This window comes from Carcharhinus amblyrhynchos, chromosome 3 (assembly GCF_965287045.1).
Source record: "Carcharhinus amblyrhynchos chromosome 3, sCarAmb.v2.hapA, whole genome shotgun sequence".
Lineage (NCBI taxonomy): Eukaryota > Metazoa > Chordata > Chondrichthyes > Carcharhiniformes > Carcharhinidae > Carcharhinus > Carcharhinus amblyrhynchos.
In genome coordinates, this window is record NC_137326.1 from 83,147,323 (window position 1) to 83,160,466 (window position 13,144).

General features: G+C 42.2%; 1 protein-coding gene across 2 annotated transcripts in view; it reads right to left on the reverse strand.

Moving 5' to 3' along the window:
• Positions 1–301: 301 nt before the first annotated feature.
• LOC145340900 (C-C motif chemokine 20-like) overlaps positions 302–13,144 on the reverse strand; it is a 40,023-nt gene continuing 27,180 nt past the window's right edge. Inside the window, exons 3-6 of one of the 2 annotated variants that reach the window (XM_080185447.1) lie at positions 4,639–4,885; positions 2,401–2,518; positions 2,228–2,305; positions 302–1,915 (exon numbers count right to left, since the gene is read on the reverse strand). In XM_080185447.1, coding sequence (XP_080041573.1) covers positions 1,849–1,915; positions 2,228–2,305; positions 2,401–2,518; positions 4,639–4,720 — 345 coding nt within the window. In that variant the 5' untranslated portion in view covers positions 4,721–4,885 and the 3' untranslated portion in view covers positions 302–1,848. Of the gene's footprint in view, positions 1,916–2,227; positions 2,306–2,400; positions 2,519–4,638; positions 5,183–13,144 lie in introns of those variants that run through there. The other variant, XM_080185448.1, reaches the window with a different exon arrangement.

Here is a 13,144-nt window from a genome sequence, read left to right on the forward strand (position 1 = left end):
ATTTTGTTAAGTTCTATTCTGCATTTTAGATGAGACCTGTAAAAGTGCACTATGTTTCTTTAGTCACAAGTTCTGCTGGGATGCATTGTGGAAGCAGCTCCCGTATTCAGTTGTTAGTTCCTGTTAAGAAACCATTTTTGAGGTGAAGAAACTCTTGTTGCTGAGACGTTGCATTCATTCTTGTAGTGTTAATAGAACCTATATCCTCTGAGTGTTTGGGGGGCATTAATTAACATGACAAAGTAGGTTTATTCTTCTTTGGAGACAGGCAGAAATAAACAAAATCACACACAGGTTTATGTTATTTTATCATGCCAGAAATATCATATTGTAATTCAAAGGTACAAAACCAAGTAACCTCCTCACACTTACTGGAACCCTTTTTGACAATACACAGTAATACATAGTTATAATTCATTATATAGGAACATAAAAAAGCATCAAAATGAAATGGCTTAGCAAGCCACACGAGTATATTAAACTGCTACAGAAAAGTTGAATCAACGTAAAACCAGACACACCACTGGCATCAAACTAGGCACTGAAAATGACAAAGACACATGTTGCCCAGTCAATTCTACAAACTCCTCCTTACTAGCACCTGGGGACTTTGCCAAAATTGGAAGAGCTGCCCCAGAGATCAGTCAAGCAACAGCCTGACATAGTAATTCTCATCGACGTACAGACTGTAGTCTCAGACACCATCACCATCCCTGTATATGTGCTATTCCACCAGCAGGAGAAACCCATAAGAAGTGGTGGTATAATTTGGAGGGAGTGGCCCAGGAGTCCTCAACAATGGGAAGAATTTAATGCCCTTCCCCATGGCAGCTTTAATGCCACAGGAAGCATCCCAGCGCCTTGCAATCTCCATTGAAATTAAGTCCAGGGTGGGAAGGATCATGGACTGCCTTTGCTCCCTGCTGCCAACTGAGACCTGCAATTAAGTGGGCAATTAATACCCAGTTAAAGGCCTCAACCTGCCACCTAGCAGTGGTCAGGGAGTTTGCCATGCACTGAGAGCCACCCCCTCACTCCTGCATTTGCTGCTGACCCCTCCCTCCTGCCATCACTTAGCTGTGGCTTCAAACCAGCAATGATAGTAGGCCTCAGTGAATGTAGCAGCAGCCACCAACTCACTGTGGTGCTACCATTTAATAGAACAGCTGGTCTCTGATTAGCTGGCAGTTCTCAGTGGGCATTGATCCCAGGAAAGGTTCAGTATTATCCACTAAAGTACCTGAGTGGCATTTTATTCAGAGAGCCATTCCTAAAAAAGGCAATGCAGGGCTCTCTCTGTGCAGGTGAGATTCATGTTGCCTCCATTAAATACTGCTCAATGATTCCAGAACGCATGAAGTCTCATGGAATCAGGTCAAACACAGGCAAGAAAACATTTCATTGATTACTACTCATCGGCCTCCCTAGATCAGATTTTGGGATGCTTGTACATAGTTCAGCATCCTTGCAGCAATTGAGATGCTGAAGCAGTTCATGCCTACATGCAGCAAGAGCTGGTCAACATTCAGGTTTGTGATGATAGGCAAGTACTATCTCCAACAAGAAAAACTATTACCATCTCCCCTGTCATTCAGTGGTGCTACCATCACTGAAGCCCCAACCTCAACTCCTGGGGTTAATGCAAACTAAATTCTTTGAAGGTAACATTTCCAAAGTTAATTCCAAATATAACCACACATCTTCAGAAACATGCTATTAATCAGATTAATATAGATGCAGTTTGAACAACAGCGAAGACTATAGAATGGCTTTTATTAATTCTAAGTACTTAAGATTTTGCAGTAAAGAGAAGCTATACAATATCTTCATAGAATGACAATAAAGACATCAGTTAATTCTTGCTGGTGTAGTTTGAACAGTTTTGTTTTTCTGGGACATTTTTTCCAGCTTCCAACTGCAAATCAAAAAATATTCCATCTTAATAATACTACCTTCAAAATATTATTGCACCACCTATCCCACCTTGACCCCTATGTATGGATAAGACATTATATTCCTCACTGATTGGAATTTTTGGCAACATATTCATTCTACGCAGCAAATGATTAACTAAAAGCTGAAGTCAGCAGACTTAACATAAATTACATCCAAAGGGTGTACTGATTTAAATAGTACTGACATTGGGAGAAGGCATTGAAATACCTAGATAATCAAAGATCCTATTGATTGGTCTTTGGGAGGAAGAAATCAAAGTTTATGCTTTTACCTTATATAGTGAAGTACACGTTTCACCCACAGATTTTGTGGATCTGCACAAATCCACCGACCTTTCACAGTGTACAGTCTGTTAAAGAAGGAAAATATTAACTTCTGATTTGCTTTAAATGAAATGGCGGCATTCAGGAATGATTTGTCTTGTGGGTCGTTAATTCTACTCACACAATTGCATCTATCTGGCAAACCTCATTGGACTTCTGTTCCACATAGCCAGCAATGCGCTGAAATGGTAGAGTTCCTTTTGAATATTTGAGGCAGCAGTCTTTCATTGATAGGCTTACTGCAAAAAAGAAATCCACAGAAGTGTTACAACTCTGCATATACAAAGTAACACATTACTATTAACAGTTTACACTATGGATTGCAGATGACCTATGCCCCATCTCTCCATTCAGTCTCCGCCAGCTCTACTTGGTTGCGCTTCTTTATTCCTTGACTGCCATCTTTGGATCCCCTTTCCCTATTCAAGCAGCAAGAACACCAACCAAAATGTTTTTACTGGATGCACATAACATTCCCAAATGTAACATTAACACATGGCTTGAGTGGAAAACTTGCATTGAGTTTCCTGCCAGGCCAACTAAGTGAAGAAACAGATCACAGAATGCACATAAGTGTATGCTTTAACCATAGAATCCCTATGGTGCAGGAGAGGCCATTTGGCCATTGAGTCTGCACCAACACTCTGACAGAGTATCTACCCAGGCCCTCTCCCTGTAACCCCACATATTTATCATGGCTAAACCTTTAACCTACACACTTTTGGACACTAAGGGGCCATTTTAGCTTGACCAATCCACCTCACTTGCAAATCTGTGGACTGTGGGAGGAAATCAGAGCACCCGGAGGAAACCCACACAGACACAGGGAAAATGTGACAGTCAGCCAAAGCCGGAATTGAACCCGGGACCCGGGAGCTATGAGGCAGCAGGGTTAACTGTTGTGCCACTGTACTGTACGTTTCTATAAACATTTTTTCTTACTTCCCTTGTGGGGTCAATAGCAACAAGACTGAATAGGAACTCAGGCTTCTATTGCTGCAGACTCTCTGACCCCTAATTGTGAAACTCTCAATGGAGCTGGCAGCCAGTCCCATTCCCTAAGTATTCTAAATGGGTAACATCTAGAATTTAAGAGGGATGAAACTGGCCAATAGCATTTAAAGAAGTCAAGGAGTTAAAATTCCCCAGATTCAATTTCTGGATTTTCTAACCCACAACATGCCGAAAACTGACCACACAAACCTTTGGAGTGTATTACTGACATTCTTTAATAAATGAGGTGAGCATCACTGCTCCCGTAACTCTAAAGGAAGATGATTATGTGTGAAATTAAAGTTTAGTTTTTTCAGTGCTCTGCCTTAATAAGTTGATGCCAGTTGGTGAAAGGGACTTATCCCAAGTGATCCTTGGCCTTGGAAGACAGAAATAATCAGCTGGGATTTCCACTTGCTGTTCAGGGATCCATCTTGAGTTTATTTATTAATGTCACAGGTAGGCTTATATTAACACTGCAATGAAGTTAACTGTGAGAATCCCCAAGTCACCACACTCTTGAAATCAATTGAAGTAGTTCAATGCTCAATTGACCCAGATGAAGTGCACAGTGGAAAGTGAAGAAAAGTGAATGGACGTATAAATCTAAATGGAAAGAAAAGTGGGTGGATGTGTCAGGGGCATTGGATTCTCTCCAACCAAATTTTGGCTGCCGAGCTGAGAAAGTAAATTTAACTGCAAAAGACTATCTTCAGGATAGGAAAGGAAAAAAAAGATCTGTACCTTTCATGACCTGTAGATTTCCTAAAGTACTTTTGAAGTGCAGTCACGGTTTTAATGTAGGAAACACAGCAGCCAATATTTGCATAGCAAGCTCTCACAAACAACAACGAGATAATGGCCTGATGTGTTTGTTATGATACTGATTGAGAGATAAATATTTAACGAGGACACTAGAAATCTGCCCTTCTTCAAAATATTGCCAAGGCATCTAATATGGCCACCTTCACAAACTGGTGGGACCTCATTTTAGCACCTCCTCTGAATACTGGCACTTCCAACAGTGCAGCACTCCCTCAGTGCGTCACAGGCGTATTAGCCTGGAATTTGGTGCGCAATGCTCTGAATTGGCCTTTAAATCCACAACCTTGTGCCACAGAGGTAAGAGTGCTACTACTTGAACTATGACTGAAAATTCAGATTTCTGTCACTTATTTTCATTGCAGTCATTATCCAGCAAGTATTCTCGAGTGATTGCATTTTAAGTTCAAAACATGATCTCTTTTCAATTGTTAAATGATAATTCACTGAGACAATAATTATAACTTTTTATCTTAATATTATGTGACTAGATGATGAAATAAAAACCTACACAGAATGAAATGAAGGGTATTATGGGACTTACTTGCAGAAGATCCATAAATCCAGAGCATGCTTAGAATCACCAGAGATTTCCAATGAACCAAAACTGATGTGTTGTGATCCATTATTTTCTCTCACTCCTTGGCTCTTGATTGATCAGTTCAGGAGGATGAAGTTGAAGTCTATTGTTAGCTTCTGACATAGTATTTGTTTTCCAGCGAGTCATTTATAGATACTTGCTCAATGCAGCATTCACCACAACAAGACATATCAGTGACGAAATGTTGCCTCTGTAATTGCGAAAAGTATGTACTGATTTCCTGTTCAATTTTCCTCTCTTTGCACCTTATAGTTCAATGTAGGTCACAAAGTCAAAGTGTGAAAAGAAAATTACAAACATATTATTTCACACCTAATCAAACTTCCTCTGAGTTTTCTGCTGTTTGCAGAACATGGAAACTTTCTGCAATTTACCAGCCCAAAGTAGCACAAGCTGAAAGATACGGGGTGGCACGATGGGCGAAATGGCCTTCTTCTGCACTGTTAGAATTCTGCGATTCTGTGCTGAAATAAAAATGTGCAAGCTGCATTGAAAGATTCTACACTGGCAAGGTGAGGACTCTTCTGGTACATTGTGAATGTATCTCCAGTAAAATCAGAATCTTGAGAGCTAAATTTTCTTGGGGCCTCAATGTCAAAGTAATTTCAATGGGGCAGTAGGCTAAAGGATATCAATGCACAGCCAATGAGTTTCAACGGGACATTTTCCTCTGTAATCTTGTGCTCCTTGGAATTTTTTTTTGTTACTTGCTCAATTTACATAAGAAATTAAGATTGTCAGGCTGATACTGCTGACAGTGCTGGGTGAGGGCTAAGTCGGCTTGTTTGTGAGTTAAAGAACTGAAAGAGGTTTAAATGGAAGCCACCTTCTTTTATTTTTAAACTTAGCAGCTGTTTCATAAAATTAGACTGCAATCCATATAGTGCGTACAAAATAATATGGCTATTGCATACTGTCTCTGTGCCTTTCATAGACTAGAGAGGACTGTTGTAGTTCCCCAGCTCTTTACCTCTGAATTCAGGTAAATCTGCATCAGTCAAGGATCAAAAGCCTATTATGGGGCCTGTGTTTACCCACTTGACGTGTTTTTGAAATATTTTAAAATCTGTCTGAAGGTGTTTAATAAAATGCATGTGCAATTGATGTATGTGCAGACCACATGCACTCACACAGACAGTTTTGTCCCTGACTGCAATGTATCTATATTGTACTATATCAGTTTATTACTTACATTGAAATTACATATGCAAGTCTAACACATCACATACACAGAGAAATTAATTTACCTGCTGCAGCTGGAGCAAGTCAAGTTGTCTTCAGTGTATATGAAGTGTAACGGGATGTATAAGAATCGACAATGGGCTGGATTTTATGGTCCTCCATAGGCATGTTTGAAAGACAGGGTAGCTCATAAAATACAGCTCAAGGTCTGCCCACCATCCTCGTGCTCACCCTCAGGCCTATTACAGATGATTAATTGCCAGTTAAGTGCCTTATCCCATCCCATCCCCAAGGTATTTTTCCTGCATTTGGGTGATGCTCAGGCCAATCAGATAGCCCGGAAGGTATCACTGGGTAAGTTCAGGGGACCTCCTTTGGGGCAGTCCTGTGCCACCATTAAAGTCATTAATCCCCTCACACTTCACCTTAACCCTCTCTTCCTCATCCTCTCAAATCTGGCCACCCAACCCCTCACCCGTCACAGGGGTCTGCCAGCCAGGCCCTACTAATACCTCAAACTTAGCCTACTCTTCTTTGGGGATAGCCTTTAATCAAAGAGTGGCCACCACTTAAACCTGATGCTGCTGGGAAAACATAACTGTAGGCCCATTAGATTAGCCGGTAATTAACTATGGCAGGAATTCTTCTCCAAATGGGTGCAGAAGCCTTGCTTTTTGCCAATTACCAGCTCAGCAAGGGTAATATAGTTACCGGACAGCTGCCATTTTTGTGGGCACACTCCTGACTGACTTTTTAGTCAGGGAGGCAACAAAAAACATGATACTTTATAAAATCCAGACCAATGTGATTGAACTGGCCCATAGTTACCCACCTTTTGTCTACTTCCTTTTCCAATCTGCCAGAACCACACAAGTGTCCAGTGAACTTTGGTAAATTACTACAAGCACTTTAGCTATTTCCCCTGCCATTTCTTTTAGTATGCATTCCATCAGGGCCAGGAGACTTGTCTACCTTTAGCCCCATTAACTTGACCAACACTATCTCTTTAGTAAGAATGATCATTTCTAGATCCTCACCTAACATTGCCTCCTTCTTATCAATGTTTGACATGTTATTTATGTCTTCCACTGTGAGTACTGACACAAAATACATGTTCAATGCCTCGGCCATTTCCTCATTTCCCATTGTTATGGTTCAGGTCGAAAACTCCACAATGTTTTATTAAGCCTGTCTGGATCATAAGTTTTGCACCTTGAAATTGCATGATATGGTTCACCTCCGGTATGATTCAAATAACCCACCAGGGAGCTTTTATCAAATGAAGTTTATTTAAGAATATAGTTAACATGTATGGAAAGAAAATTAGTAGTAACCTTTATCAAGTACAAACAAAAACAAAACAATCACAATAATGTATAACCCTTAATGAGTATATCTAAGATGTTCCAATCAAAACCAAAACTTCCTTTAGAAAAGAGTAAAACTCTTTTCACAGGTTTAACACAGCACAGACTAATGCTCACATGGTACTAGAATTGAGTTCTTTAGATGAATTCTGTGGTTCTCTTGATAGACTCAGAACAGCTTGAAGTGAGAACAGCTTCCCATAACAGCAGAGATAGACTCAAGGCAAGCCATCACCAGCAGATTTTCTACTCCAGAAAGGCTTTCAGCTAATCAGCAGAATTTCCAAATCAAACAGGGAGAGAGAGAAACACTTCTTTTCAGTTTGCTGTCCCTTCTAAAATTTCAAACCTGCAGCTCCAAACTGAAAATGAAAGTGTTCCTGTCACCTGACCTGCAATCCTCTTGACAATGCAGAGTCATAAACATCCCAGTAAAAATAAACAAACCGCCATTTAAGCAGTAATTGAAGGACATCTCCAGACTAGCCGGCAACCATGACATCATATGAGGCTGTGAGCATGATTTTAAAAAAAACACTAAAGTCACACCATTATTAAATCCCCATTCTCATCCTCTAAAGAACCAGTGGACTTCAGCCACTCTTTTTCATTTTATATATTTGTAGAAACTTTTTCTGTTTTTATATTCTGAGTGAGTTTATTTTCATTATTATCTTACTTTTCTTTAGAGCTTTTTTCGTGGCTCTCTGTTGACCTTTAAAGACTTCCCAAACCTCCAGTTTCCATGTAGATGAATCCTTCTCCCCACATAACCTGCTGCTTTGCTTCCTAATAACCATTATACTTCCCATAGGTTTACCCTTCCCTTTCCCCTCTTGCTAGTTTAATGTCCTTGTGATCACTCTATTTATTCTTTCCGCTAGAACACCGGTCCCAGATTGGTTCAGATGAAGCCCATCCCAATGGTACCGATCCCTCCTGTTCCAATACTGACACCGGTGCCCCATGAAATGGAACCCCTCTTTCTTGCACCATTGCTTTAGTCACATGTTTACTTCCCTAATTTTCTTATCTCTATGACAATCCACACATGGCTCAGGTAGTAATCCAGAAATTATAACCTTTGAGGACCTGTTCTTTAATTTAGTTCCTAGTGCCTAATAATCCCTAAAGAAATCCTCTTTCTTAGCCTTGCCTATGTTGTTGTAAGACGACCACAACTGGATCCTTCCTCTCACACGCCAACATCCTTTCAAGCTAGTCTGATGTCCCTCATCATGATACCGGGCAAGCAACATACCATGCAAGACTTTCAATCCTGTTTACGAATGATGCTATCAACTCCCCCTAATTGCAGAATCCCTAAGAAGTACACTTGTCTTTTTGCTCCCTCCCCCCTTGAATGGCCTCCTGTACCTTGGTGCAGTGGTCGGCCAGCTCATCCTTCTTACAGCTCTTTTTCTCATACTTGTTGGACAAGTCAACAACTGAGGCTCTTCCATTCCTGAATTCAGGATCCCTCCAACTACCTCAATTGCAGTCACTCATGCTGTCTCTGACCACTGACCAAATTGGAGGTTTTTAATCTACCAGGTGTGACTGCCTCCTGAAACAAAGCATCCCCCTCTCTGAACTGGTCGCTACAGTTCACAATGCTATCTGCCAGCTCCCACATCTTACAATGACAGCACGTCATCTGCTCAGCCATCTCGGCTTAGTTATTAATTTATTAATTAGTTTAGCAATGTTTTTTGGAATTTCGCATAGACTTTCTATCAGCCAATCAGGTCACAATGTATACTCACAGTGCTCTGCACAGCCCTCCAACTGCTCCCTGGAGACTAGGCCATGGATCCCTGAGATAAGTTAGCTTATATACTCACAGTGCCCTGCATCGCCCTCCAACTGCTCCATGGAGACTAGGCCGCAGATCCCCAAGGTAAGTTAGTTTATGTACTCATAGCACCCTGCACCACCCTCTGATCGCTCCCTGGAGACTAGGCCACAGATCCCCGAGGTAAGATAATCTATATACTCACAGTGCTCTGCACCACCCTCCGACGCTCTCTGGACACTAAGCTGCAGATCCCCGAGGTAAGTTAGTTTATATGCTAACAGTGTTCTGTACCACCCACCGAGTGCTCTCTGGAGACTAGGCCACAGATCTCCAAAGTAAGTTAGTTTATAAACTCACAGTGCTCTGCAACGCCCTCTGACTGCTCCCTAGAGACTAGCCCATGAATCCCCAAGATAAGTTAGTTTATATACTCACAGTGCTCTGCACTGCCCTCTGACTGCTCCCTGGCGAGTAGGCTGCAGATCCCTGAGGTAAATTAGTTTATAGGCTCACAGTGCTCTGCACCATCCTCCAACCGCTCCCTGGAGACTAGGCCGCAGATCCCCAAGGTAAGTTAGTTTATATACTCACAGTGCTTTGCACTGCCCTCTGGCTACTCCCTGAAAACTAGGCTGTGGATCCCCGAGGTAAGATAGTCTATATATTCACAATGCCCTGCATTGTCCTCCGATCGCTCCCTGGAATCTAGGCCACAGATCCATGAGGCAAGTTAGTTTATATATTCATAGTGTCATGTATCACCCTCCGACTGCTCCCTGGAAATGAGGCCGTGGATCCCCGAGGTATGTTAGTTTACATACTCACAGTGCTTGGCACTGCCCTCCGACTGCTCCCTGGAGACGAGGCTGCAAATGTCCAAGGTAAGTTAGTTTATATACTCACAGTGCTCTGCACCACCCTCAGACTGCTCCCTGGAGACTAGCCCATGGATCCCCAAGGTGAGTTAGTTTATATACTCAGAGTGCTCTTCACTACTCTCCGACTGCTCCATGGAGACTAGGCTGCTGATCCCTGAGGTAAGTTAGTTTATACACTCACAGTGCTCTGCACCACTGTCCGATCGCTCCCTGGAGATTAGGCCGCAGATCCCCAAGGTAAGTTAGCTTATATACTCACAGTGCTCTGCACTGCTCTCCGACTGCTCCATGGAGACTAGACAAATGTTCTAGCCCTGACCTCATCAATAGGGAAGGCGGTAAAAGAGGTGGAGGAATAGCATTGTTAATCAAGGATAGTTTATTGGCTGCTGAAAGGCATTTCGAGGGGGGGTCTGTCTACTGAGGTAATATGGATTGAAGTTAGAAATAGGAAAGGATCGGTCATGTTGTTAGGAGTTTTCTATAAGCCCCCAAATATTATTAGAGATGTGGAGGAGGAAATGGCAAAGTAGATTATCGATCGATGTGGAGGTCACAGGGTAGTTATCACGGGTGACTTTAACTTTCCAAATATTGATTGGAACCTTTATATGTCGAATAGTTCGGATGGGACACTTTTTGTACAGGAGGGTTTCCTGACACAATATGTGGATAAGCTGACAAGAGGTGGGGCCACATTGGACTTGATACTGGGTAATGAACTGGGCCAAGTATTAGATTTGTTTGTGGGAGAGCACTTTAGAGATAGTGACCACAGTTCGGTGTCCTTCATTATTGCAATGGAGAGGGATAGGGCCATACAGCAGGACAAAGTCTATAATTGGTGTAGGGGTAATTATGATGCGATTAGGCAAGAATTAGGGAGCGTAAGATGGGAACAGAAACTGTCAGGTGTGGGCACAAATGAAAAGTGGACCTTGTTCAAGGAACAAATACTGCGCATCCTTGATAGGTATGTCCCTGTCAGGCAGGGAGGAAATAGCCGAGTGAGGGAATTGTGGTTCACAGAGGAAGTTGAATGTGCTGTCAAGAGGAAAAAGGAAGTGTATGTAAGGATGAGAAAACAAGGTTCAGTTGGGTCACTTGTGGGTTACAAGGTAGCTAGGAATTACTTTTAAAAAAGGGCTTCGGAGAGCTAGGACGGGGGCATGAGGAATCTTTGGCAGGTTGGATAAAGGAAAACCCCAAGGCTTTTTACTCTTATGTAAGAAATAAAAGAATGACCAGGGTGAGGTTAGGGCCGGTGAATGATAGTAAAGGGAACTTGTGCATGGAGTCAGAAGGGATAGGTGAGCTGTTGAGTGAATACTTTTCTTCAGTGTTCACTAAGGAAAGGGACCATGTTTTTTGAGGATGAGTGTGATACAGGCTGATAGGATGAAGGAAGTAGATGTTCTGAGAGAGGATGTATCAACAATTTTGAAAAACCTGAGGGTCAGTAAGTCTCCTGGGCCAGATGGGATAATTCATAGGCCATTTTGGGAGACAAGGGATGAGATGGTGAAGCCTTTAGCTTTGATCTTTGGGTCCTCACTGTCCACAGGGATTGTGCCAGAGGACTGGAGAGTGGCAAATGTTGTTCCTCTCTTCAAGAAAGGAAATAGGAATGATCCTGGTAATTGTAGGCCAGTTAGTCTTACTTTGGTGGTCGGTAAGTTAATGGAAAGGGTCCTGAGAGATAGGATTTATGACCATTTGAAAAGATGCAGTTTAATCCGGGATAGTCAGCACGGTTTCATGAGGGATAAGCCCTGCTTCACAAATTTGATTGAATTCTTTGAGGAGGTAACTATGTGTGTAGATGAAGATGGAGCAGTTGATGTCGTATACATGGATTTTAGTAAGGCATTTCATAAGGTTCTCCATGGTAGACTCATGAGAGAAAAAGTTGTTGGTTAGAAGGAAATTTGGCCAATTGGATAAGTAACTGGCTATCTCATAGAAGACAGAGGGTGGTGATGGAGGGAAAATTTTCAGACTGGAGGCCAGTTTCCAGCAGTGTTCCACAGGGATCAGTGCTGGGTCCTCTGCTACTTGTGATTTTTATCAATGACTTGGAAGAGGGGGCTGAAGGGTGGGTTAGTAAATTTGCTGATGATACTGAGATCGGTGAAGTAGTGGATGAGGTGGAGGGCTGTTGTAGGCTACAAAGAGGCATTGATAGGATGCACAGCTGGGCTGAAAAATGGCAGATGGAGTTTAACCCTGATAAGTGCGAGGTGATTCATTTTGGTAGGACAAACTTGAATGTGGAATACAGGGTCAATGTGGAGGAATGTCGAGGAACAGAGAGATCTTGGGGTTCATATCCACAGATCTCTGAAGGTTGCTGCTCAGGTGGATAGAGCTGTGAAGAAGGTTTATAGTGTGTTAGTGTTTATTAACAGGGGGGGTTTGAGTTTAAGAGTTGTGGAGTTATGTTGCAACTATATAGGACCTTGGTAAGAACACATTTGGAATATTGTGTTCAGTTCTGATCACCTCACTATAAGAAGAATGTGGAAGCATTAGAGAGAGTGCAGAGGAGATTTACCAGGATGTTGCTTGGTTTGGAGGGTAGGTCTTATGAGGAAATGTTGAGGGAGCTGGGGCTTTTGTCTTTAGAGTGGAGGAGGATGAGAGGCGACTTAATAGAGGTTTATAAGATGATGAGACAGATAGATAGAGTTGATGTGCAGAGACTATTTCCTCGGGTGAATGTAGCTGTTACTGGGGGCATAACTATAAAGTTCATGGTGGGAGATATAGGAGGGATGACAGAGTTAGATTCTTTACTCAGAGAGTGGTTGGAGTGAGGAATGGACTGCCTGCTGTGGTAGTGGAACTTTAGGAACTTTCAAGCGATTATTGGATAGGCACATGGAACACACCAGAGTGATAGAGAGTGGGATAGCTTGATCTTGAATTCAGACATAGCTCGGCACAACATCGAGGGCTGAAGGGCCTGTATTGTGTTGTAATGTTCTATGTTCTAATTATGCACCCATGGATTTTGTACAGTTTTCTGTGATAGGGCAGGCCTGATTCATGTAGTCCACCTCCCATCCAGGCACCATACTGAAAAGGCACCCAACATATCTGTTAAAATAGATAACATTTGGTTAATGCATTTCTCCTTTAAAACTGCACATAAATATAAGCCTAGAACAGTACATAGATAAGGGATGGCACGACAGTACAGTGGTTAGCACTGCTGCCTGATA